This window comes from Pempheris klunzingeri, chromosome 16 (assembly GCF_042242105.1).
Source record: "Pempheris klunzingeri isolate RE-2024b chromosome 16, fPemKlu1.hap1, whole genome shotgun sequence".
Taxonomy (NCBI): domain Eukaryota; kingdom Metazoa; phylum Chordata; class Actinopteri; order Acropomatiformes; family Pempheridae; genus Pempheris; species Pempheris klunzingeri.
Window position 1 is genome coordinate 5,076,822 of NC_092027.1, and position 27,576 is coordinate 5,104,397.

Here is a 27,576-nt window from a genome sequence, read left to right on the forward strand (position 1 = left end):
ATTTATGGGCAGGACAAGCGGAAAAAGACTCAGAGGAGTGCTTAGGAAATCCTACCAGTGCTGCTCTATAATCGGGGATGTAGCTCGGGTTTAATGTCTTCTTTTTTTCAGCTGAGGCTACGTTTTTAGTTAAGACCTCTTTTAAAGGACAGGTTCCCATTTTCTCTTCCAAGTCTGTCTTGAAACAATACTCACGTTCCCTTATGGACACTGACAGAGACTTTGTTTGCTGAAATTGTTCCTTCTGTCCATCCTGAAAGTGGATCATGTGCATGATTGGGGACTAAATCAAAAAATCTTGCACTCTAAAATTCATCTAAAGCTGACGTGAGGGTTTAGTAGGTGGGTTTGCAGGAGACCAGATCAAAAACAGACACGGGGCTGCGTTGGTTGAGGGCTTGTTGCTTCAGATACAGAATACTGAAGTACGATCCAGCAGGTCCAGACCGAGGACCAGATGAGTTCAAAGGCTTATCAGGTGCCAGAACCTTTCACAGAAGTTTTTAATACTACTTTTTTAAAATAATAGACCTATATTACATCTCTGGAAAGTCATCACGGCTGTAATCATTTTATCTTTTATCGTGCAGATCACAAGGTAACAGTAGAAATGCAGTATTCACATTACAAAGCAATCTACAAGGACTGTGAGCTTACACATATCTGATTGGCCAACGCAGCACCTTGGCATGACCCTGCTTCAGCAGACTGGTATTATTCAAATGAATGGGAGGAAAAGGAGGCTGAGTTTTTTTTAAATGCAGGGCTAATGTTGGTCTGAATGCCTGAAATGTCTGAAAGCTTCATATTAACTTCAGATAAACTTTGAAAAGAATAGGAATGGATCTGATCTCAGCCAGTATCCACCAGAGGAGCAATTCCAGCAACCAATAGCTCATCTTTGTACACATAGTCTTGTATTAAGATTTGAACCGATACACTAATTAGACCATACGTGAGGATGAGCAGGACAAAATTATTAGAAAAAAATCATTTTGAACAGTAAATATGCTTTGTTTACATTGGTGATGGTGGTTTGCCTTATGACGATCTCTGACTCACCTTTTTGTTTACTACTGCTTCTAATGATGCTGCTATTTCAGCAAATTCCTGTTTACATGCCGGTGCAGACTTGTGTGTTGAAGGCCTGTGTGCACACAGTAGCTGCGAGGGAAATCAAACCTGAACCAGGAGTGGTGTCACTGTTACTGCCTTCATTTCTCCACCGCGGCAGAAACAGCACCTTTCCTGAATTGCAGCTAACGAAGCTCTGCAGATCCGGTTTGCAGAAACAACAACTGCATGAATCCGTGTTGGACTCCAAAGAAATTCTGTTTACTATAATTGTGGCTTGCTGAAGTGATGCTTGTATTAACTCGGATTTGTCGAAACACAAACAGTAATACCACAGGAGGTGTAATTAGATTTTGTGGTTGAGCACCGACGTCGGGGAGGCTCACTTTACCCCATATACACTTGGGGGTTTTGACTGCAGATGTTCCAAAGCGTACCCAGAGACACACAGAGAGAGAATAAACAAACCCCTGGGGAAAAGCTCTCCTGGTAATTGGTGTTACTTAATTGCTCGTGGGAGGCCTGTGAATCAGAGAAAAAAACTTTCTAACTACTGCCTCAATCAAGCTCGCTTCACCCACTTATCAAACACCAAACCGTTCCAGCTGAAGTATTGGTGTGAAATGTTAGGTTGCATTCGAGGGGGAGGAAGTAATGGATAGCCTGCTCTGACAGAAGATGCTGTGAATGAACAATTGAATCCCCTGCTTACGGTGTGCAGAAAGCTGTGCTGTGCAGCCTCTGTAATTGGAAGTGCTTACGGCCAGCGGGATCACATTATCCTCCACATGACCTTCGCTCACTCTCACCTCGTCAATGTAATTAAATAGGTGGAATCAGCCGACCTCTTAATGATATATTAAGTTGATTTTTAATGCTAATCTGTGCTTATTTAATATCTTGGAATATCAGTTTATATCTTGAGGAGGGGCGGCGGGGGGGGGTTTCCTTTGCTTGTTTGATGAATTATTTTGTAATGAAGTGTTGAGAATTCCCCACCTCCCTTCAGCCTGACTCATCTGCTTCAGCTGGTGATTTCTTACAGTTCCCAGATTTACTTTCTCGCCAGCCATCAGAGCACAGCTGTGAGCGTGTCGTATGTGGGATTGGAGAGGTTGGTATAGCATAGTAAAAACATGGAAGTCAGCCCTCTAAATCAAAAACCTGCAATGCACTCTTCGCCACTGAGGCTGCAGGGATCCCAGCCTCTGCAGCTCTGGTTCAATACAATAGATTTCTCCTAGTTGACTTTAATTCAAAATTATTCAGTCTTGAGAAAATGAGTCATAAATAAAATGCCACAGGACTGACAACAATTTATATAACCTAAACACTTTTGACAAACAAGGATAAAATCAGGTTGCACTATTAAAGCTTAAAAAATGTCTTAGTGAGTACAGACTGTAGGAAAGAAAAGAAATTAACAATTAACAGTGTAAACTTTCAGGGACATTGTCACTTTGTTTAATTAATATGTGCATATATGGAGAAATAAGAGCTGAGTGTTATTTATTCAGCTTAGACTGAGTAGGAAACATCTGAGCATGCTAATCTAACTGATGGTATTTGGTCATTAGCGTAACATCTTGTAAGTTGAGGTGTATTGTGGATTTCTTTCAGCGGGAAATGTAATCTAATTACTATTAAACAGCTTTTTGATTAAGTGTCCGATCAGATTTGTCAAACGTATTTCCTGTTTTTTTTTCTCTTGTATATGTGTAGACATACATTTGTCTGGTGCAACTTGTTTCAATGAAGTGATGCTACATTTTCACCTGGCTAGTAAACACTTACATTTTAACTGCAAAGAACTGGTGCATCCCACAGGACTGCAGTGGAGGTGGTTCGATCAGGTGTAGAATGAACAGTGGTGTTTTCCTGGTCATGTATGCAAACAATCACATGGGAAAAGGAGACTTTCTGCCCCACTTCAAACCAGAAACATTGGCTACACACAAATACAGACTTCTCTCGTGTGAAATAACCAGTATGGGTTTAACTTTAGCAGACAATAGCATGTTTATGTGGGGTCCCACTGGGGTAAAAAAGCTGAGGTGTGGAAGAGAAAAGTTAAAGCTGCCTGTTTCCTCCACAGGCACATTATTTAGTGATGTAAAGGGGCTGGGACACTGCAGCAGCTTTAATTGGTGTCTGTGATTGTTTTGCCAGGGGACTCCACCAGACACAAAATCAAACCTGTAACAAAAACACACACACACACACACACACACTCTCTCTCCCACACAAACTGTGAAAGCACTGAACAGATTCCCACGCACACACAAACACACCGTGTTCAGACTTGTGCACAAAATGTGTGTCCCTTGCAAAAACACACCCTGACAGACGGACACACACACTCAAACGCTCTCTCAGCTGGCACACACACACATTCATAGTCCCCCCCCCCCTCTCTCTTCCATGAATGGAGTTAGTCAGAGTAATCATTCAGGGCAGCTGGCAGCAGGAAATGGAATTGGATTGCTGCAGGGGTCACTCGGGGTCAAAAGCTGGGGTGTGGCTCTGGACACTGGAGACCAGGAAGAAGAAAAGCGTTTGCGGCGGAGCTTTACATCAGCGTCGGGCAGCCACTTATCATCAGCTGTCATAACCACTCATCACGCTGAGTGGCAGAGCGCCAACTGCACTGCACACAAATCACAAAACAGTTTTGCATACTTTGTTGAGCTGGTTTAATAAATTAGAACTAAGATTGTCTCTCCAGGTCTGAAATACCTCTCTTGAACTATTGCCTTAAGTTAATGACTTATTCAATAATGATTTCTCGTTACTCCGATTGTTGCATAGCAACGGCAGGCAGACTCAGTCACAGCTTGAAGGAAGAAGGAACCGAGCACAGCTTCATCTAAGAAGGGAGAAAAAAATGGAGTAGAGGAGAAGTAGAGGAACAAGTTGGGGAATAAAATCACCATCCACATCATTTATCAGATTTACTCATTCAGCTCAGAGGTTTTAAACCCTAAATCCTGTAAAAACTGGCATCTCCCCCTTCCAAGCTGTCTTCCAGGAGGTTTTCAGAGCTGAAAGCCATTGAGGCAGGTATACCTGTAGGGTGCAGCCTAACTTTGCCCTCCAGCGGGGAGGAGAAGAGTCAACCATCTGAAGGTATTCACTGATCGGTTTAAAATCTCAATCATCTTTGTGGAACTTGCTACAACCCTTTTCACTCAGTACAGCACTGAGAGGAGATGTAAACTGTGCTGTAGGTGCAGGAATTCACTGATCCTGCTTCAAATTCACATGTAGACCTATTAACTGCCTGTGTCTTCCTTTGTTTGTGGTGATTAAGTGAACCAGGTCGAGCAGCACCCACATACTTACATCCCCCTTTTTTTTTCTTCATCCTTTTGCCATCGTTGTCCTGGAAGAAATGCAGAAGGGACACCATAACCATAGAAACGGGGTCAGCCTGTTGCTACGGAGAAATGCGCGCATGGCACGGTGGCTCAGTGTAAGGGAGTTAAAGATGCTCTTCCTTTGATTTGCCACTCTTACGGCAGCCATGGGGTGTGTGGAAACTGACACATTCTCTCCATTATACCCGGTATGAGGAGGCTTTCTGAACTACACTCCTCCGTTGAGTGTCAGGTGCTGTCACCCGTTCGTGTGTCTCCTGTCAAACGTCGTCCTCTTCAGAAATGTAAGAAAAGACAGAAAATAGTTCCCCTGCAAACCTGCACTCTGTTTAGACCAAACATGAAGCTGGAGTGTGGATTGCTGAATAGACTCCTTGCAGTGCTATTTCACTGTGGCACTGCGTTTTCACCTACAGGTTTTTAATGCTTTTAGACATACTAGACCTTGGCCAGACCTCTTGAAGAGACAACACTGCCACTCTTCTTCTTCTTCACTCGCATAATTATTGTACTCTTTGTATTTTATTTTGTGTCATCGACCTCTCTGAGTGTGAGGCAGAAAAACAATAAAAGGCAGCAAAAAAGAAAAAGAGAGTTTCAAAGTAGTTTCTTCACACCACTCACTGAGGATATGGAGCCACCAGCAGAAGTCACAATCATTTCTGACTCATTTGCCGCCCTTGGATGTGTATATTGAGCTTGATCTCTCAGACAATGTTTTGTCAGGGTTTTCTGTATTTAATGTTGTAAAGCAAAACCACCAAACACCTCCCCTAAACTTTTTAGCAACCTGTTTACTTTTGTATCTTAAAGCAGAGCCGAGCGTCTGCTTTTGGTTCGTTACACTTCCACCAGTGATCCATACTGCCAAATACATGGTGTCCACCTCCAGTGTTTATCACACATCATGATTGTAGAAGGCTCCGTCCAACCAGAAATGACTGAAACACAAACAAATTCAAAACAAAAATACAAATGCAGAGCAGAATGCCTTTAAGTGTGCAAGAAAACATTTTCCAAACAAAACTTGTAGTTATTCACCGTGTTATTTTAATAGACATACAGTTAGAATCGAGCTATAATCAATTGGATTTCACCTTTACACCACAGTCATTTACAAAAAATGATCTTATCTCCTAATGACAACTGATCTATTTCCATAACTGCTGCAACTGCTGTTTCCAGGGTTAATAAAGAACTTTTACATTAAAATGCACATTTAGACATTAGGCCATTAGGTCATCCATTATAGAGAATTAAGCAACACGATTATTCCTGCAATACATACATATATATACTTATGTATACAGGATGGTGACTAATTCAACAATAATTCACTGACCTTTGGGGACACAACTTGAGATCGACGGACTATTCATGAGTGAGGAGGAATGTGCAATAAAAAGTATAGAATGTTTTGAACACTGTTGAAAATGAATGCTTAAACTGTGACGGAATAAGTGGGATGTTAATGATTAAACCAGGGCCAGTGCTTTTCTAAATTGTGACAGTGAGTTTCTAAATTGTCCAGGCATAGTTTAAGCTAGAAAAACACCGATCCATCAAACACAGATGCATCAAGATGGGACATGTGAGCATTCCCGAGCATCTCTCAGAGACAAAAATAATGTTTCCTCCTCGTCTGTAATTCCACTGAACAGATATTTCAGCACTTTGGGGGGTGGAGTGAAGAGAGGAAGGTAAATTAATCTCGCAGCAGGACAGTTTTGCTTACCTTGTCTCTGATTTATGCTGCAATTCATCCTGCGTGCCAGGTTTTCATATCCACACAGATAGCACCTGAACATAAAAGGTTTTCTACGGAATACTAATTCAATTAAAGTTGTTCTTTTAGGCTGAATCTGAATCTTTACGAGGGTTTGGCGTCACGCTCCTGGACTGACTCAGTGGAGGTTTTCTCAGAAACAGGCACAGACAAAAGCCTTGGACGGCTTTATTTGGAGTGAATCAATCGAGTGCAATCTTTCAGTATCAAACGCTACAGGACCGTTTTTGTAACATTGATTGTGTCTATTCTTTTTGTGCTGCTCTATCAGAATCAATATTTTTATATTTCTGACTGAGGAAAGCTACAATGTCTAGGCTGCGGCTTTTCTTGTCATCTGACGCAACTCTGCACAATACCTGGAAGTTTAAAAGTGGACTTTTTCTCCAGCGCTTTGATGTCTGCTTTCAAATGTGCATTATCAGGGAGGCCACATGATGTATTGAACTAAAACTAATTAACTACCGAAAGATATTGTCAGAATGAAGTTTGGAGCCAGGTTCAGAGAGAAAGGACCCAAATGCAGACACAGGCTGATCCTCCAAGAGTTTAATAGGGAAAAACCTTGCAGTCAAAATAAGCAGGCAGGTGCAGGTGAAAATCCATGAACAGGTCCAAAAACACACACACACACACACACACACACACACACACGTGTACACACACACACACACACAGGCACTGACTACAAGGACAAAAACCAGCCATACTTGTTAGCCTTCCCTTCATGAAGGATCATGACAGGAAAGCTAACAAGGGAAGTGAAGACAGGTGAATCAAACTGGGAACAGGTGCAGATAATCACAAGGGCAGGAAGTAAGGTGAGAGAAGACAAGACCACTAGAAAGTGAAAGAGGAAACAATGACTGGATGAGACCACTGAACATTACAATGGACCTGAGAACCAAACCAGCAACTCAAAGTCCTCAGAATAATAAGAAACACAAAGATGGAGGTAATTTGTGATCTTAGTTTTGAAGGATCCGTTTTCCCAAACTACAAACACTGATTCACACTTTGCCCAAGTGATACTGAGCTATGTAGGTGGCGGTGGATTTAGAGATCTTCAGAAAATGTTCTCAAATATTGTGCTTCAGTTCAATGTTAAGATAGTTGTCCTAAAGTGTTTTCATTTTCTGCTAAGTTCAATATTCATTAGGCAGCTGTAGCTACAGGTTACATTACAAATTAAGATTTTACATACAGGACCTATGATGAACTGACATTTTTCTGTACAACATGTTGGATGCAGCACTTTTTGCTGCTTGCTGGTTTTACTTGAATATTTTCTCCCCCACTGCAGATATATTGAGAGAGCCATCACTGTGGTTTCTGTGGAGTTGCCTTGCTCACAGGATTAACCCTCATTGTGAACACTTTTCACAGAAATCACTTTCTGTTGAAGAAAACACAGGGCAGAGTGTTTGAAAGTGATTCTGGACAGAGATGTTGAATTTTATGAAAGCAATTTTTTTTTTTCAATGAAATTCCTTCCATCTCCAGCGTACTGGGGCGGAGGCAGATATTTCAAACTGAGTCAAACGCATCTTCATGACAAGATATCAAGGTAAGTGAGAAAATGTGTTTTATTTTTTGTTGTATTTCACAAAGACTCTTTGACAAACAGCTCACTGAATACTACTCAGTATTTCTATGATATTTCTCCACTGGCTGGCAGATGTATGTCGAACAGTGCGGCTCTGTGTCGACTGACTCGCGAGCTTGTCGTTGTGGCATCATATCCATATCCGTGTGCTGGAGAAGAGAAAAAGCACACAATATGTGATTGTTTTTATATGATAGGAATCTCTTTTATAATGTCTAAAATACTGCATTGATTTTTAACCTAAAGCAAATACAAATTGTTAAGTACACGTTGTAGTAGTGCACACATCTCAAACACTACTCCAATATATATATATTTATGTTTTTAATGTGGCTACATGCAGGCAGGGATGTCAGTCTTGTAAAGACGACTTGTGCTTTATGAGTCGAAGTCCTGATGAAACATTTCAGGTTGCAAATCCAGAAAGAAAAAAACCAAAAAAAACAATGATCCTTTGTTGTTGTTCAGCTTATACACCCGACCCCATCTGTTCTCCAGGGTGAATTATGCGGCCTGTCATTCAAACCAGATCAAACTGAGGTGATTCACATCTGCATCACGAACAAACACACGGCAAGTGATGCAAAAATACATGTGCATAGAAACACTACACTTTGTTTCTCCTCCTTTGCACAGAAAAATAATGAGCGCACATACCAAGTGGGAAACTTCACAGACCTCATTCAGTCCCAGGTTCCTGCCTTCAAATCCCTTGTAATGCAGATGACAACATCGTGTTTCTTTCCACTCTGATATGCAACCTCCAGCGGCATAATTGCTAATATATATATTTTATAGACAAGATGAATGTCTCCTCTGCATATATTAAGCATTCTTCATGATGATTTCTGTCAAGTTTATTGGGATAATTAGCTATTAGCTAATGAGAGTAACTATTTTGCTTCAGAGATGTCAACAAGCTGTATTTTGATTTTTGTAGCTTCCTTCAGGTCATATTCTGACGGATAAATAAAAACTTTAAAATTTTGGAAGACAGCTCTGGAGATCTCCGAGGGGTTGGGAGACTTAAGGCAAAACGCTTATACCACACAAGACGAATGTGGGTTTAAAATGTAATGTAACCATTACTTTTTAAAACACTGAGGCCCGAATCTACATTTAGCACCATTCAGACTTTCATTAAGCATCTAAACACATCTGCACATTGTAGCCTTGATGCCACAATTTTACACAGACGAAGAAGATAAAGGCAGATGTTTGTAAACTGAATTGTATTTGGCAGTATAATAGTATTTGATGAAATATTGCATTACTTTAAATATGCAGGAATCAACGTTTTATTTTTTTTAAATGGATTGAATGATGAGATATAATAGGAAAGATGTTGCTCGTTCCAACTGAGTGTTTTAGCATCATTTAGCTAATTGCTTTGGTTGACTGTTTTGGCTCATTCTCACTGTTTTTGACTGAGTTATTCCAGCTGTTTTGAGTGAAAAAGCTCTGTTAAACCCATTGGATACTACCTGTCCAGCGCTGAACAACCGATGGACAAAGTTAGCAGCTAAGTGGTGAACAAAGTGAGAGAAATGAGCAGCAAGAGCCTGATATTTCCTCCAGGAGTTGGTGGAGAACCAAACGGAGCAAAAAAAAAGAGAGAATCATATTTGTCAGAGGACTCCAAATGACTTAGCTAATGTTGCTCCGTGTCTGCAGAATGTGTAAACCGTTTGCTAACACGCTTGCCATATAAACTTAATAAGGTACAATATTGTGTTTACAGCTTGTTCTGCAGCCCCCAAGCATGCAAACACGTCGATGGAAACTGCTTTGAAATCATTAAAACCATATAATAATTAGAGCACGTTGCTGGGATCTTTAATGTTTCTGTTTATTTTAAGAAGAAGCATTGCACATTAATCAACATCATGTAAACATGCCAGATTTATTCATACAGGCTCATTTTTATCTGCGGTCCCTGATGAGGTTAAAGTCTGATTATTCTGCCTGCTGAGCTGAGTTTTGTATTTGCAGTCCAAAACCTAATGCAGAAACAATTTCCCTTCTCATGTTCAGCCCCTCTGGCTACTGTTACACATCTACCATGTTCACATCCTGCAAAATTGTAATAGGATTGACAGCACAATAGTGAGAGAAATTAATATGAGTGCTGATCTTCTCAACTGTATTTGTAAGCATGAAACTACCATCGAGCAAATCCTTTTCATCCTTTTCATAGACTGTGTGCATGTTTTGTAGTGCAGTATGTTGCTTTCATTGACTGTGTTTCATTCACAGTCAAAGCCAAGTCACTTAGCATTTTTCTCCACCTCAGTTTACACTGAATTGCCTTTTTTTCTGCCTATGTACATTTTTTAAAACCTTGGGGTAAACATAACCATGCCCTCTATGTTTTTTTGAATAGACAGCACTTGGGTGTGGAGTTGTATGAGTGTGTATGAGTATCTTTGGTGACAGCGGCGAGACAAAGACATCAGGTTGGAGTGTTCTGGATCAAAGCAACAAGCGCTTGTTTTCCCACTCCAGAAGCACTCAACATTACAGGTAAATTATTAAGAGGATGGCAAAGTGCCTGAATTCCAGTCCCACTTCACACTGTGAATGTGTGCAGACAACTCAAGGAGCCCAGGTCTTTTTTTTGGCTTTGAATGTGTGAGGGCAAAATGTCCTGGCAGAGGGCAACTAAAAACATGTCAGCCGTCCTGGTTCAGACTGAATTGTCTCAACAACTGTCAAGACATCCACATGGTGCCCACTTCCTAATATGTAAGAGCCTGAAAATCGAGCAAATGTGGACGACTCAGATCAGCCAAATTCTATTCTTCAAGGTGATTAAACCTAAATCTAATAGTTGTTGTGGTATATTGTCAATACACGGTATTCTCAACCCTCATCTCCTCATCACACAACCGTCTTGAGGGACTTTCAAGTAATAAACACCGGAACCTTTCCCATATTTACCAACCACTCCTCAGTGGAAGTGAAATCTCGTCTATACACACATTTAGTTTCACACACTCATTCCCTCCTGCTCTCATGTTCATGCACAACCATATATATCTAGCGTTATTCCTTTTTGTTGGGTTTTCTCGTACAAATGAGCTTGCGGATCCTTTCTGTTGCTGTAAATCTCTAACTGTGACACAGATTCACGGGGTGACATTTGTATTTGCCTTCTTCTGTCTTTTTTTGTTCATGTCTTCCCTTTCGTTTCTTTTTCTTTCGCACTTCTTCCTCTCAAGTCCCAGATTATCCTTTGTGTGCTCTTTCTGTCTCCTGTGCTCTGCTGGTGATAACTTATGCCTGTGGATGAGTGCACCACCCATCTGAGGTTTAATGTCCTTCATTGCATGTAGATAGAGCATATATGAACATACAATATTCATACTAATAGTGCTGAAATGTTATAATACGCAAAGGACCCACAGTAAATGTCTCCATACAGTGCATTAGCATTACTGTATTGATTTTACCCATCTGTGTAATTAACAAACAGTCCATCATTGAGATGACTGGCAGCCTTTCATAGCACTGCAGGCTACTTCCTCTGTGTCTGGATCAGATTTTACAGGAAATCTGCAAGATAAAAAAAAAACAAACTGAAAACAACACAAATAGAGTCAAAGCCTTCAGACTTTATGAGGTTTTCAGATGAAGATTCACTTCCAACATGTTTTTTTCCTTCCTGAGATAAAAAGAGAAAACAACACTAAAGGAGCAGCTTTTGGGGGGCTGACAAGTAGCGGCAACGTCGTCTTTGTGACAGGAGAAAATCGGGTTTATGGCAAATGGGTCTTAGTTTTGTGAAATGTTTGCACTTTGCTGCTACCAGCTGCCTCAGTCATAGTCTCCTCTGTAACACAGCTGATAGGACAATACATTCTGTACTCTATAACCCACATACGCCCCTTACCTTATACTCACACTTATATCTGTATGTGTATGTATAAGACAATGGCAATAAAAGGAATCTTGAATCTCGTTCTTTTGTAGCAGTCTTACAGCTAAACAAAGGTAGTGAGCTCTATCCAGGCAACAGCAGGACAACAAATAATGTATACAGGTCAGCTGTACAGATGGCAGTGCAAAGAATATTTTGGTATATAGATAATAACTTACTCTATATATAGAAAGTGTATCTATGTGCAGACAAGGTATGGAAGAGTATGTACAGTATATACTGCTATTGTCTTTTAATCTGCCTCATCAATCTGATGATTTAATAAAGACTTCCAACTCGACCTTGACTTCAACACCAATTACTTTACTCACCCAAAATAAAAGCAACACACACCGAATTCAACACTCAAACAAACAAATCCTTATTCTAACTTACATAAGTTGTGTCTTTGTTCAGCTCTGTCATGATTTGGAGGGAAAATACTGAGAGGCTAAACGGAGGAGTTGGTGTATATGTATTCCTCGGAGTGCCTGTGCATCCAGGGTAGGGTAATCAAAACTGAGCAGTGAAGCTCAAGATACCTTAATGTTATCAGTGTTTCCTAAGTGGTACGGCCGTGTGTTATACAGGCTTGTGACTGCAGTCTCTCTCTTGCTCTCATATCATAAGCTCTGTGCGTGGCAACCTTGCAGCCGGTTCCTTCGCAAGGTTTCAAGCTTGATCCTAAGTGCACCTTTGAATCAGATGATAGACAGCATCTAATCTAGAGCAAGCCCAGCCAGCAGCATTATTTATTTATTTATTTACTTATTTGTTGGACTTAAACGATGTGTAATTCACGGTTTGTGATGCATCACATTATTGTCTCTGGGGTCAGTTTTCAGAGATGAGACAAGTGTAGTTAATTTCACTGGACTCTCAGGCTTCTGCAGAGGATAGATAAATCAGAGGGACAGTGCAGTATATTACCAAGTGTATCCTGTTACAGTTGCCTAAAATAAGGTACCAGCACTAGTGATCACTATTTTATCTTCAGTGTCACTTGTATTTAGCTGGGCAGTGAGAGAAAATACCTCCCCACCGTTGCCTGGTGACTGCAGCGCTGCCAGCAACAAGCCACAAGCCATCACTGGTCTTGTTTTTTTACCCATGCACAAGTAAACATCACCCAGCACACTGTGTAAGCTGGGGAGCTGAATTGGAAGTAGATGTTGCGGGAGGGGCAGGAGTCCCCAGGACAGGCTGTTGTTACTGCTGTCTTATTTCCACTGCTTTAATGTCAGAGCATGGAAATTCATTCAATTTGACACTTGTGATCCTCAGTGGCTCCAGAGAGCAGCGGTACAGCATACCACCTGGTAGAGAGCATACCAGCTAACAAGACGGCACTGAATTTGAATTATCATCCGACGGGAGGACATTACATGCAGTATCACATTTTTTATAGAATGTTTCTCTTTGTCTGTAATTCATCGGTTTTGTCCGTGTCTTTGGCTCTAATGTCTTTATTAAATCCTTGGCTTCGTCTCTAAAGTGCTTCACATCCAGCTGGCTCCTGTTCTCATAAAAAGGGGTGGAAGTGGAAGGCAGCCAGCCGCCGAGATGGACTCCGGGATGTGTGCTGGCCTCAAGGATGGACAGAGAGAAGGAGAGAGAGAGGGAGGGAAATGGGGAGGGACGGGGATGTGTGCCAGCAAAAACGACATTACATTCACTCAGCTCTAGGTTTTTTTTTTTCCTCCTCCATAGTAAGACATGACTAAGCTCTTCCATGGAGATTTCATGAGGGAATTCATTGCCTAGCTATTCAAAAAACCGATGAAAACGTTTACACTCTACTGCGGCCTTTGAGAAAACAGAGAGAACTGCAAAGTGATGAGAGAGCAGTTTTTCAAAGTTACACTATGAAGTCTTTTTATGAGTTACTGCGACTGTTTAACTCTTACATGCACCTGCACAGACTCACCAAGACATAATGTGCCTCGAGAACCATCTCGTACTGCTGCCAGTGTGAGGAGAAAATGATCATTTTGTTTGTATCAACCTCGAACATGGGAGAACAGAGTAGATCGTGGTTGACTATATTTCCTGGTTTCATTTGACCTCTGACCTCCAAGTTGATCAGAGACATATTTGCACCAAGGGTTTTTTAAAGAAGGCCGTTAAAATCATGCGCCCGCATCTCCTCTCCTCCTCTCACTTTTTTTTTTTGATGAATTTGGCGCTCTGGTTGCTGCTGAGGTTCCAAAGCATTTTGAGGTACATTAAAAACATGCTTGTACCAACCCTGCCAACTGAGATGTTTTATTGTCTTGTGGTTTGTGATGACAATGCTGGTTTACTGGTCTTTCCATGGACTACTGCAGTGGTTCTCAGACTTTTTGGTGCCAAAGACCTCCAGATTTATACACAACAGACTGCAGAACAATGTTTGATGAGATGTCTTAGGGATCTACATCTGATGATCCCAAACTTTCTATACTGTAGATTGTTGAGATAACTTCTGGTCAATTAAATAATAATGAAATTAAAATATTCCTCATTTTTCTAGGGACTACTTGAAACCCCCTGAAGGAACCCTGGCAGCCCGAGAGTTATAAATTTGAGGTTTGTGGGGATGAAGATGAATGAATGAATGAATGAATGAATGAATGAATGAATGAATGAATATGTGTTGACTGGATAGTAGGTTAAGTAGGTCTGTTATGGTTTTCCTAAATGCTTTTTTTTTTTACTTGTGACTAGTTTTCTGGATGTCATTTTACATACATTTTATTATTTTGTTTATTTGATCAGACATTGACCAGTTAGATTCAATAGACCTGCTCTCAGTAAGTCTTTTAGGTTCCTCTGGCTTTGGAAATCAAATATCGTCTTTACTTGACTTCATAGGGAGCCTCTGGTAACGTATCTCTTCCTTTCTTCTGGCTTCCTGGCAGCCACAAAAGTTTAGAGCTGTTTGATCATTCCTCCCTGATCATTCCTCCAACAAAAAAATTAGGCTCAGGACACAACCAAGACTCTCTCTCTAAACAGAATGGATCTTCCTTTGTGACTATATTGACTCTGTGATCAGAGCTGCTAACATCCCCAGCAGGCTGAGGGGTGCTTTTTCCTCCACACTGACTGATGCCTAAGACGCTCGGTGTCTCACATCTCTGACCACAGTCCCTGCTGTGGTGACAGCTGCTGCCTGTCTCACTGGTCCCTCTTTTGACCTCAATGAGGTCAATAAAACAGCAAACTCTCAATCAGGTTGGCCACATGTCCACAGAGTCCAAAGTCTCCTTCTCTCCATATGTTTTAGGGATATTGACACCTTCTTTGTTTCTCTCTGAAACTTTAAACTTTTCTTGGAGGAGAGAGCCTCTCTAACAACTTGCAAGGCAAATATAATAATTAAAAAAAATCTGCAATTAATATGTTTATATTTCCTGATATGATACCTATGCATTGATACTTATTTGCTATATGTGCATATCTTTGTATCAAGACAGAAGTATTGTGTGCACTACATTCGTGGCTGTCTGGAGCCAATAGCTACTGGGGGATAATAATCTGAATCGTGAACCAATCCACAGTATGAGCCATAAAAGCTTTCCTGGGGCTACAGTACATTCAGGGGCACGGTGACATTTTCAGAGCTATGAGGATTTCATTACCTGATGTTACTAGTTCTCAAAAATGTTATTCAATTCAAGACTAGAATAAATCTCTCGATGAGACAGGGTCAGCGAGTACTTTCATTTATTTTCAAAGAGCACATTGACTGAATACTGAATATCTATCTATCTATCTAGCTATCTATCTATTTGTGATGAAAGATAAAAGACAAATAGACCAATTTATATACCTTTTGATCATTTATTTATTTGTGTCAGTCTTGATGGAGGAACGTTGTAGTAAATTATGATATTAATGACTTTATATCTTTTGTTATTACGTTTTTCCTCCTGTAAGATTCTTCTTCTGTCTGTTGTGTATGTTGACGTAGTTTTACTCATTTCCGTCTGCGCCGGGTTTGTCAATAAAGTTTGAGCCAGCCAAGATGGCGGACTACGACTTGACAACCAAAATAGCACATTTTCTGGACCGGCATTTGGTCTTCCCTCTTTTGGAATTCCTGTCTGTGAAAGAGGTACAACGCCGTTTGCATCCTACAACGCTAAAATATAATAAATCTGTTTATTAGTGAGCATTTATTCCTGGAAAAGCGGTTGTAGCACCGACTCTACCCAGCTGGCTAGCAGTCACGATAGATAGCATTAGCCTCTCACCTGGCAAACGTTAGCTTAACTACTAGTTTATGTTTTATGTCTTTTATTACTAGTATTGCTGTAGCGTTAGTGGTAGTAGCTGTGAATGACTGCCAATCCGGAATACTGTTGTAGAAAGGGCTTGGTTGTCCAACTAGCTCCTTACTGTGTTAGCCTGTAGCTTAGCACACATGATGAACGTTAGCTACGAACAGGTAACGAGCTGCATTCACGACGTGACGCTGTTTCCTAGTGATGGGTAAGATGAGACCTCGTGAAGTGTTGCGGTACATCACCCGAACTGTATCGATACTGTGTCGATACTGTGTCACTGTTACTCAATAGGGACACCTGCTGGATCGTAAACATTATTGCAGGCAACCTGGTTGAGAGACTCCACTGACATACTGATTAATTAAATGACCTAGTATATACACAATAATATTATTTGTTATTGTATTATTTTATGTCTTAATCTAAGTGTAAAATATCTTTATCTTTAAAATGTACGGTCAATAAATAATGTGAACGTGTGTCATAATGTGAAAATCAAAGTGAATTCTTCTTCTTTTTTTACAATTTTTTATTCAAAAAAACAAGTTTTTCCAGTGTCTTGCATTCAATCGATTCCGTTTCTTGGAGGCAAGTTCTCCAGCTTTGGAGAACTCCCGCTCGCAAGGCACTGATGAAGCTGGCGAGCATAAAAACTGTAGGGACAGCCGGAAGAGATGCATCCCGTTGACAGGTGACAGGTTGACACCGACACGGGGTTTCGCTCTGTGAGCTCGACACATGCGCCGACGCATCGGTGTTGCTGGACCCATCACTACTGTTTCCTTTTTCTGTTTGCTACAGTTGCTTGTACATGTGACAGACACAATATTTTTAATTATAACAGATCTACAATGAAAAGGAACTTCTGCAGGGAAAGCTGGACCTCCTCAGCGACACCAACATGGTGGATTTCGCCATGGATGTGTACAAAAACCTGTACGCGGACAAGGAAATCCCACACTGTAAGAAGACAACAGTTTATATATGAACCACTGACTGAAGTGGTAATAAGCATCAAGATGTATTTCATATGTTACACCTAACATGCAAGTGGAAGCAGATGATCAGACACTTCAGCGGTTTACTGGTTTAATAGTTCAGATCACATTTGTACTTAAATCTGTGCTTAATTATCCAACTAGCTGAATAAGTGAGTTAAATCATTTGGGTCTGCTGTTGTTGTTTTTCCTCTTCGGTGATAACCACTACTGATGTATCAACATTGAAACAGTGTGAGAATATGTTTCCTGTTTCAGCTCTGAGGGAGAAGAGGAGCACTGTGGTGGCCCAACTGAAGCAGCTCCAGTCAGAGACGGAGCCAATTGTGAAGATGTTTGAAGACCCAGAGACCACTCGACAGATGCAGTCAACAAGGTCAGATCAACTTATCAAAGCAACGCATCTCTCAAATGCTTATTCTCTATTATATTACTGGGAGTATTATAGTACTTGAAAGTATGTCTGTGGACCACAAAAGCCTAATCTGACATGTATTGATGTTTTTTCCCTTCATCAGAGATGGGAGGATGCTCTTTGACTATCTGTCAGAGAAACACAATGTAAGTTTTTAAATGTGAAACGGTGAATTCATACCATTCCTCCTAAAGTGCACTGCATTTTTATCTTCTAAGGTGCCTTTTGCACTGTGTTTGTTTCCATAACAACCAGCTGCTCCTGTGAGCCAGCAGGGCTGTTATCCAAATCTCACAATTCAAAAACATCCAACAACACCCACCAAAATTGCTCATCACTCAATGATCAGAGTAAGCACTTGCAGCTTTTCTGCCAATAAAATTCTTTGTTTTACTTTTCTTATATAAACAATAGATGAATCCGACTTCTTCTTGCTTGTCATTTGTTGGTACTTAAAACATTGTCTATATCATGTGCACTCTTCTAAAAATGGGAATTGACAGTGTGAAAGAGAACAGGCTTTGTTTTGCCTTTAAAAGATGAAAGATGTCTGCATGTTCCCTAATCAGCCACATTCTGTCAGCCTTGCAGCTTCTCACAATTTGATTTCTTTGAGAGGAAAAAAAAAACAAAGGCGCCAGCAGTTTGAAAAACAATGGATTAGTGTGACTGCACAGGGCTATAGACTGTTTAAAGCACAGTCATTATAACTTGAATATCCTGCCTCGCTTTTCTAGTGACCCTGTAGCAGCTAAATTGCAGGTAGAAATGCCGAACCTTTCAGCCAAAGCTAAATGTGACAGCCATATAATTGGTTGCTTGCCATTTTTTTTACCCTTGTTCAATGTGCTTTAATTGACATTTACCCCTTGTGTTCTATTTCTTAGTTTCGTCAGGAATACCTGGACACCCTGTACAGGTACGCCAAATTTCAGTACGAGTGCGGTAACTACTCTGGGGCTGCAGAGTACCTCTACTTCTTCCGTGTCCTGGTAAGAATAACCATGAACCATAATAGATTAAATGGTCTTCATCTATATAAAAAGATATGTATTTTTCCAAGATGCAGTTCAGTCTGTTATGATTATGATGCACTGAATTTCTTGCTCTCCGTCTCAGGTTCCCTCAACAGACAGGAATGCTTTGAGCTCTCTGTGGGGGAAACTGGCCTCTGAGATCCTGATGCAGAACTGGGAAGCCGCCATGGAGGATCTCACTCGACTAAGGGAGACTATTGATAACAATGCAAGTGAATAATACTTAGCAAACAAAATTTCATGCTCCAGGTTTTCTTACAGATGTAAACAAGTTTAGCTCCTAGTATTGGTGATTAGATTAGAATGAGAATAAGATGGATCAAGCAGCAACACAGACTGACATTTGTCACTCCTGGTTAACTAAATGCAGAAGTAGAACATTGAAGGACTGTGAGAGTGAAGCTTAATTTATGAAATGTCAAAACCAATATCAAGACATCCTGACTGAAATCAAATGTGATCCCAGATGAAGGTCTAATGAATTACCTACAGCTATTTGTGGATCATTTGCCACAATCGTTACTACGTGAACCTGCTTCTTGACTTAAACTTCCTGCTTCATTTCTCCGCAGTTTGGCAGCAAAGGCTTCCCTGAAATTATTTCTGAATGGTATTTATAGGTATCGTTGGTCATTGCCTGAATATAGCACATCATAACATCTACCATCTGTGTCTGCTCTCCTTTCAGTCTGTCAGTTCTCCTCTCCAGTCACTCCAGCAGAGGACCTGGCTCATCCACTGGTCCCTCTTTGTGTTCTTCAACCACCCTAAAGGCAGGGACAACATCATCGAGCTCTTCCTCTATCAGCCTCAGTGAGTTTTTTACATATAACAGAGTACATCATCAACATCATTCAGAGCTTGTATTAAATTCTTTATCTTGTTCAATAAATTAGGACTGAAGAACACCCTGGCCACACTGCTGGTGTGTCTTCAGTTTATTTTCTTACCTTGAAGGTATTTTTAACATTTGTTGCACAAGAGTGCATGTTTTGTTTACAGTTGTACCTTGTAAGACATTTAAGACCATGAAGCACAGATTTCTCTCTCTTAGCTTCTGTGTGTGATGAAAACTACTGATCGTGTGCGCTGCTTTTGTGTTTTTCAGGTATTTGAATGCCATCCAGACAATGTGCCCACACATCCTGCGATACCTTACAACTGCAGTCATCACCAACAAAGATGTACGAAAGCGGAGGCAAGTGCTCAAGGACTTGGTGAAAGTCATTCAACAGGTAAAATTAAATGTTGGCTGAATTATTCTCATCTAATTTGGCTCAAGGCTTTTGTCACCACATGAATGACGGATTCCCTTTCACTTCCGCAGGAGTCGTACACATACAAGGACCCAATCACAGAGTTTGTGGAGTGTCTCTATGTGAACTTTGACTTTGACAGCGCCCAGAAGAAGCTGAGGGAGTGCGAGTCGGTAAGCATAGCTTCTTTAAGCCCGTCCTTCAGTTTTCCTGCTTGACAGTGAGCTTTTGTCACGGTGAACGGGCCTAAATCACCCCACAAAAGTTAGCTGTCTCCTGGGACTGAGGGGCAATATGAAGCTTCCTTCAGCTATGGTGCTGTGATCTCCTGAGTCCATGGCATTTAACTTTGCAGCTATTCAGCCTCAGCAAATCCATGTCTGGCCTGATTTGCTGGCTCTTGCTTTTATTCAGTTTGAGTTTCAAAGCGGAACAGCTGTCAGATTTGGGACTCGGTTGCCTTCTCTTAAGAAACCCTTGACTGCGGTTTTGTAGTTGTGTTTGGGGACCACTTTGCTCGTTCTCTAAGTGCTCTCATCAATTGGCTTTTACCCCTCTGGTATAAATTATGCAGTGATTGCGAAGGCTTCAACCATCCTGTCAGATACGCCGTCTGAACATAATGATGGAAGACTGAAGATGGTTCATTAAGTCAGTCTGTTGTCTTGGATTCTGCTGGTTTTTAATGGTCAAGAGAATTTAGATGTACATGCTTTTCAGTTAATTTCCCCTCTAGAGATCAACATCTCTTAATTACTGTCTAAACACCACATGGAGTTTTTGTTTTGGTGATTGTGTGTTTTCTGATCTTCTGATCTGTAAAGAGGACTTTTTGGTTGCAAAAACATTAATGTCAGAAGGAGACCTGGTTTGACTGAATCACAAGATATGAGAATAATTAATGAATCAGTAAATCACTTCAATATTTAAGGGAGACTTTGGCTTCTTAGTTTGTTTGCCACAGAAAAGCTTTGTAATAATTGGATTTCTTACACAATAACAGCCCCTTGTGAAATGATGGTGCCACATCTTGTTTTAAAATCCCCGACACTAATATATTCATAAATTTAAGCTCTTCTAGAGATTTGAGGTGGCCATACATCCCATTTGATGCTTCTGGGATCTTTAAAGCCACAGATGGAGACGTCACAACATAATCTCCTACAAAACACTCTGTAGGGCTCATGTCTGGTGATCATCGCTTAATGATTCACGTTAGGTTACGCGACGGTTTCAGCTTGGCGACAATAATGAAGAGATGTGTTAACAGCTTGTTGTGTAACCGTACATATTAACATCTATTACATTTAAAAATCGCCCTGAGAATACATTGAATGTTTATTAGCCTCCTGGCTTCTTCTGTCGAAAGACGGTGATGTGTTGAAGTTAAAATAAGCCAACATCAGTACATGATGTGGCCTTGACACTCACATTATATGAAGCTTCTATACAGCAGTTAACCTGCAGAGATCTGGAAGAACATTGGTGCATAAATATCCATTTTAATGAGGAAAATTTGATTTTCCAATTTTTAATGGTGTGATATCATGCAGCATGTGTGACCATAGCTTCTATTTTATATTACTTGCTGGTTTGGACAAAAATGGCATTTCTCTAACCAGGAACCCAACACCAAATAGCCTAAATACTACTGGAAATACACTGAGGTTGGCTCCTTCTGACCAGGGCATTTTAATGTATGGGTGGATAAGCTGTGAATTCTGCCAGTATGGAGTGTCAACACAGCCAGACCACAGGAAATGGTTTCCAGCACATCGTGTCTGGTTGTCCTGTGGTGCGATTTATGTCGTCTAGTGCACTTAAAGTATACTTTTCATTCCAGTAAATCATGGGTATGGGACTGTTATTATTTCATCACATATGTTTTGTGTTGGAGAGCGTGCCCAATGCTGGCAGAGAAACTAGAACTACTAACTGAAGGAACATTTGCTCTTTTCTGGTTTTATCACTACACTTTCTGTACATGAGCGCTGTGTGTTTGTAAAGGGATCGATGCTTACTGTAATGCTGTCTGTTTTTCAGGTTCTTGTTAATGACTTCTTCTTGGTCGCCTGCCTTGAGGATTTCATCGAGAATGCCCGTCTCTTCATCTTTGAGACCTTTTGTCGGATTCATCAGTGCATCAGCATCAGGTACACGGCCTCTGGAATAGTCAGTAACGGTGTGTGCAGGGCCTTTGTGTTTGTGAAAGTAGAGATGCTTCAGATCATGAGAACAAACGGCGAAAAGATCATTTTGACCTCTGCACCCAGCTGATTGATGCTCTGAAGAAATGTTACTTCTCAGTGCGCCTCATATTTTAGATGTTCGTGTCCTCTCAGTTTGTCAAGTATATTCAACAGTAAAGTGTAAAAAGTGAACTTTGAAGACTTTCCTCCAAAGGATGTTTACTTAACTGAAAAGCGCCCTCCTCCTTCGCTCTCTCCACTCAGCATGCTGGCAGACAAGCTCAACATGACGCCTGAGGAGGCGGAGAGGTGGATCGTCAACCTCATCCGTAACGCCAGGCTCGATGCCAAGATCGACTCCAAACTGGTGAGGCTCTGTGTTCGCTTATCCACCTTCAGTCAGATGAGCTTCAAATCACTGAGCCAAGCATAAATAACTGTGACTAGACTACTCATGTGGTCATGTAGTAATAAAGTTAATGTCAAGTATTTCTTTTTTTATCTTTTAAGACTGAGAGCAGCATCCAACACCTGCGTTTTGCTCTCACTTTAAAGTGAGTCCCTCAGATAAATGACTTTTCCCCGAATGTGTCTGTCAGGGTCATGTGGTGATGGGCAACAACGCGGTGTCGCCGTACCAGCAGGTGATCGAGAAGACCAAGAGCCTCTCCTTCCGCAGCCAGATGTTGGCGATGAACATTGAGAAGAAACTGGCACACAGCAATAGGAACGAGGTAGACTGCTTGTAGTAGTATTTACTGTTGAGGACAATAATCCCATAAATACACTGTATCTAAAGGGTTTTGTATTTAGATTATATATTACTTATATTGTTATTGAACTATATGCTCGTAACATTAAAACCACATATCGATCATATCAAGTTCGTCTGCATTACACAGCATTTCGTTTTGAGGTAAAGAATAATCCTCATTTTAATTAGAGTCGTTTGCTTTGCTGCAAATGTGGAGGTAGTCTACAGAGAGAGAGAAGCTGGCTGGTGTTTTGAGCCGGTGGAAATCTAATTTTGGAACAAATCTCTAATTGTCTTCTAACACTTCACTTCTAATGTTTTGTTGTTGTTTTTCTGCTGTTTTCTCAGACGCCAAACTGGGCAGCTCAAGACTCCGGCTTCTATTAAAATGGAAATCAGCAGCAAGAGGATGCAGATTGCTTTAGAGGCTATTTTATCATTTTAGGTATTTATTATCGGTTTATCAAATATGGCTATTTAACTGGCAACTTAACTTCTTGCAGCAAAGGTTGACAAAGAGCTTATTTATTTTATTATTTATATTAAGTTGCACAGACTGTTCTCTTCATCTTAACTTATTTGGAAACGTGGTTGATTCTGAGGTCAAATGATAACTTCTCAATTATTCAGTTTAACTTTGGTATCAACAGTCCAAACAAAAATGTCATAAATTAACAATAAACATGGTTTTGCCTCATAAGAGCGATTTGTTTCCTGTTCCTCTGTTGGTATCTGACCACTAGGTGGCGCCACAGGTTCATTCTTGTTTCCTGCCGCTTGCAGACAGTTCCAGGATTTCACACTCTTCCAGACTATAGTTCCTACTTCAGCTTCTGAGATTAATATTTGTATTATTGATTGTAAAAGTAAGAACAGACAGATGAAAAGTTGACATATGAATGAAACTCAGTGCTGACATGAGTCATGGTCACTGAAAAGAAAAACTACCTGTTAGTAGCGAGATAAGATTGTCTGGAAAACGCTCCAACAGCAGCTCATGAGACGCAGATCATGTAACAGCCATTGAATCATTTTCAAGGCTTTGCTGTAACCATGTCTGTAACGGTTGTTTCTGCTCGTGCAGTAAATATTTGACTACACCTTCTTTCTGAATACTGAATGACGCTGCAAAGCCTACTTTCAGGATATCCTCAGCAAATATTTGACTTGTGTAGAAGTGCTGTGAAGTGCAGCTTTCAGTACATGAAGCATTGTTGCAGGAGCACCCAGTAAGGAACGGGGCACATTTAAAACCTGCTGGGTGAATAGTTTTCGTCAATTAAACCTTTGTGTTGTGTGTAATCTGGACCTGAATGTGCAGTCTGTTTTTATCATGTCAGTGGCTGAACCTGGTTAAGTGTGAAGTAACGACAGGCAGCTGTGTGTGTGTAGGAGTCGGCCATACCTTTGTCATTACACAAATGGCAGGTATTCAGGTAAAGAGGGGAAAGTGCCCCAGGTGCATTTCTGAGTCCCTCCTCAACATTACAGCCATGTGAGGATCTTTACTGATGTTCTGCCTGGGAGTGGCTGACAGTTATGCCAGCCGCTCAGACTCCTAGCCACTCCTCCAAACTGTTTTCCTTGTGCGCACACACACACTCACACTCAAACTTTTCCAGGACTCAGTAAAACACAACAGGCACACACACACACACACACCAGCTAACACACGCATGCTTACACACACTCAGAGCTGACGTGGGCTGAGGTCTGAGCAGGGCTCCTTCTCAAACAGCTGGTATCCATCTGCGGTTGCCGTTGCTCTGGCTGCTGCTTCTTCCTGCTGCTGTAGGCACTGTGGCTGCCCCGAGAGGACACGAACCGGCCCACTGCAACTCATTCATGAGCTCTGCTGCAGTCAGACCGACTAGATAGAGAGGCTCTGCTGGTGACGGGCAGCGTGCTCTCCAGCCTTCAGCATGGATATCCTGACGGCCTGGGCTGTCACTAACCCAGCTGTGGCCCGGCTCCTCTGGGTCCTAGCTCTGGTGCTGGCCACCCTCCTGGTCTGGCTCTTCTTCTTCTGCTGCTACAGCTGGAACCAGAGCTCCTCGTCCTCTCTGGAGAGGTACCTGGCAGGTAGGTGGGCCCTCAGACCCCTCCACCCCCCCACCCCCCCACCTAGGTTTACAACAAGACTGGTGCTGCTTACCGTGAAGTTTTAACGTTAGTCAGACTCTGTTTTACTAGGGACAGCACTCAGTGGAAATGCTTTTTTTCTCCAAGTCCAGTAATTGTAAATTGTTAGTGTTTCCTTTCCAAGACTGCAGTATCCACATTTTCCAGAAATTGCCAGCTCTCGTTGGCCGTGGCTCCATTTTGTGGTCGGAGTTGCTGTTTAAATGTGCCTGTACCCATGTGAGAGGCTACAGTGGGTCTTTCATACCCATTAGTACATTTATTTTTAGGGCGATGCTGTGAGCCATCACTGGCATACTTTTCCACCCAACAAAGAATGTGAAACTCTGCCTAAGTGTTGAACCACACTCCAGACTGTGAGCTTAATGATGTGTTTGAAATCATGATGTAACGACATGGGACAACAAGCAGCTTGAAGCCTACAAGCTGCAGTGATTTGCAGAGTCATGGACGCCTACATGTCACTGCCAGCAGCATGTGGATACTTGCAGCGGACAGTGACTGTTGTCTCTGCTGCACTACGCTGCTATTTAAAGCACTTTTACCACTTCATGATAATAGTAGGAATAATGATGATTTATCCATATTTTCTTCCAGTTTTTGTCATAAATGAGGTTGTCAAAATATTTTGTTCTTTTTAAGGTAATATTTGATTGTTTGTTTGTTTTTTCATACAGTGATGGCAAACCACCCCAAATCTAAAGCTCCAACTCAGGTGAGAAAATCCAATAAGAGTAACTTTGTTCTTTTTAATGCTCCTCAATTTGCACCACAGTTGCGAACACTTCATGCCTCGCATTCCTGCGTGTCCTCAAAGGGTGGTCTGCTTTCATGATCACACTAGCATTCATATGTAATGCCTGCTCCGGACTTCAGGGGTCCTCGTTCACTTGCACTTCGCTTAGTTTCACACAGCCGGCCTGTAGATGAGGGGAGCTCAGAGACCAGCTCGACAAGTTCACTGTTACTTATTCACTGCACTGAAACATTGTTATTTAATGATTATGTCTCTGCCAATGTCACAGTGTCACACCGACGTTACGCAGAGAGTTTAATAGTTTAAAGTCATGCTTGTGTGTCATAATGGAGGATTTTATGAAGGTTTCATCAAGGCTAGGTCAAAAATGTATTTTAAGCATCTAAACCTGAACTTGTTTTTAGAGGTTTCAGGTTTTAAAGAAAAATTGAGATCAGACCAACAAAGCACTGGTGCATTTGGCCTTGGAGGTACCTCTTTGGGTAAAAATGCTGCATTCAGTTTTCAATAAACCTGCTTTGTGGCATCTGAATAATCCAGCGTCACTGGAATGAATGTCTGTACAAAATGTGATGATAATCTAATAGCTGTGACACGAAACTACACATATGAACCTCATGGTGGCGCTAGAAGAAAAGTCAGATGATCAGCAAAGTCATGAGGATTCATCATCTGGGAACCATGAACATCGAGATTAGATTTTGTAACAATCGGTCCAGTAGTTGTTGAGATTTTTCAATCTGGACCACCGTGGTGGACAGACTGCTGTAATACTGGTAACATGGGGAAGTGATGCATTTACGTTTCCAGCCTGAGCAACAGTGTGTCTTTATAAGTATAAGAGGAAGTGGCATTCGACAGTGTAATATAACCTCTCAGCTGCTGCTGCTTTATCACACAGCAATCCCATCACTAAGTATTCTGCAAGTGGGCTCATGTTATACAGAGAGATCTGCGACTGGACTGGCCTCACTTAGTGTGTCTTGGCACAGCCACAGAGTGTTGTTACACAGTGGAGAAGCACTGTGCAGACATTGTGTGATAAGTTTGAGAGGCTCTCTGAAATGGCTCCAGTGCACGAAGCCCTTTTGACCGTGGGGCGCTAACACACCAATAAATGCCTGTTTCCTCCTGCAGCGGCCAGAGAACGCACAAAGAGACCAGCGAGGTCTCTGCCTGAGGAACAGAGCTACATGCAGCAACCCATGTAGTGCAGAGATTAGAAGCTCCTGGGCTGTCAGTCTCTGTTCTGTTTAGAAAACTAATGCTGGCACGCTGGTAAAAACATAGAAAAGGCTCCTCATATGAAAAAGGAATAGTCACACAATTCATCCCGGTCCTTTGTTAGGAACACTTTTCTATCCCAGTCCCACATAGTAGCTTTTTCCCCTCTATAACAGTATTTTAGCCAAATCTCTGTTACAACGACAGAGATAAAGTTCTATACACAGAGGCATCTTATATGCTGGTATATGTTGTTGTACTTTACCCACCCTCACCCCAGGAGAATTTCCTCAGTTCTGCAAATTAGCAAATGTTTTCATTTTGCACACCATTTATTTTTTGGTTGGATGCAGGTAACTCTGCTTCTTGAGAGTGCAAACCTTTCCCCAGTTCATTTGTTAATTTCTTAGTAGCCAAATATCAAATACGTAACCATGGAGGGCCGTGGATAAGAGTGGGCAGAGGTGTTGAAAGTCAAACTACGATCAGTTCAAAAGACAAGAAGAGGCTGTGGGAGGGGGGTCCGTGAACATTCCCATCATCCTTTGCGCGTGCTGGTGGTTCAGAGGTTACAGCCGAGCCGAGCGGCCTCACATTTCTGTGTGTTTCGCAGTGAGATATGTGAATGATTTCATTATGATTGCATGTCGCCTTCAACAAGTGAGTGAAAGAAAGGCCTGTTCGTCTTTCGACAATGGAGATGCCTCCCGTGCATTCTGTCGCTTTTCATTCATAGCAAAGAAAAGCACTTTACAATTGCTGCTTTCAAAA

At 41.4% G+C, this 27,576-nt stretch overlaps 1 protein-coding gene across 1 annotated transcript; it reads left to right on the forward strand.

The window, feature by feature from the left end:
- The first annotated feature begins 15,771 nt into the window (after positions 1 to 15,771).
- Positions 15,772 to 23,362, forward strand: eif3eb (eukaryotic translation initiation factor 3, subunit E, b). The gene is made up of 13 exons (XM_070846171.1): positions 15,772 to 15,861; positions 16,878 to 16,995; positions 17,290 to 17,407; positions 17,550 to 17,592; positions 18,334 to 18,438; positions 18,566 to 18,691; positions 19,172 to 19,296; positions 19,592 to 19,718; positions 19,811 to 19,912; positions 21,783 to 21,892; positions 22,193 to 22,295; positions 22,528 to 22,662; positions 23,031 to 23,362. The coding sequence occupies exons 1-13, from the start codon at positions 15,772 to 15,774 to the stop codon at positions 23,067 to 23,069; spliced, it is 1,341 nt and encodes a 446-aa protein (XP_070702272.1). The 3' UTR covers positions 23,070 to 23,362.
- Positions 23,363 to 27,576: the final 4,214 nt, after the last annotated feature.

Excerpts from the sequence above, each read along its gene's own strand:
- eif3eb (XM_070846171.1), top strand. The coding sequence starts at position 15,772 with ATGGCGGACTACGACTTGACAACCAAAATAGCACATTTTCTGGACCGG. Across the intron at positions 17,593-18,333 it reads ATCTGTCAGAGAAACACAAT|TTTCGTCAGGAATACCTGGA; the intron begins GTAAGTTTTTAA and ends TCTATTTCTTAG. Across the intron at positions 21,893-22,192 it reads CATCAGTGCATCAGCATCAG|CATGCTGGCAGACAAGCTCA; the intron begins GTACACGGCCTC and ends CTCTCCACTCAG.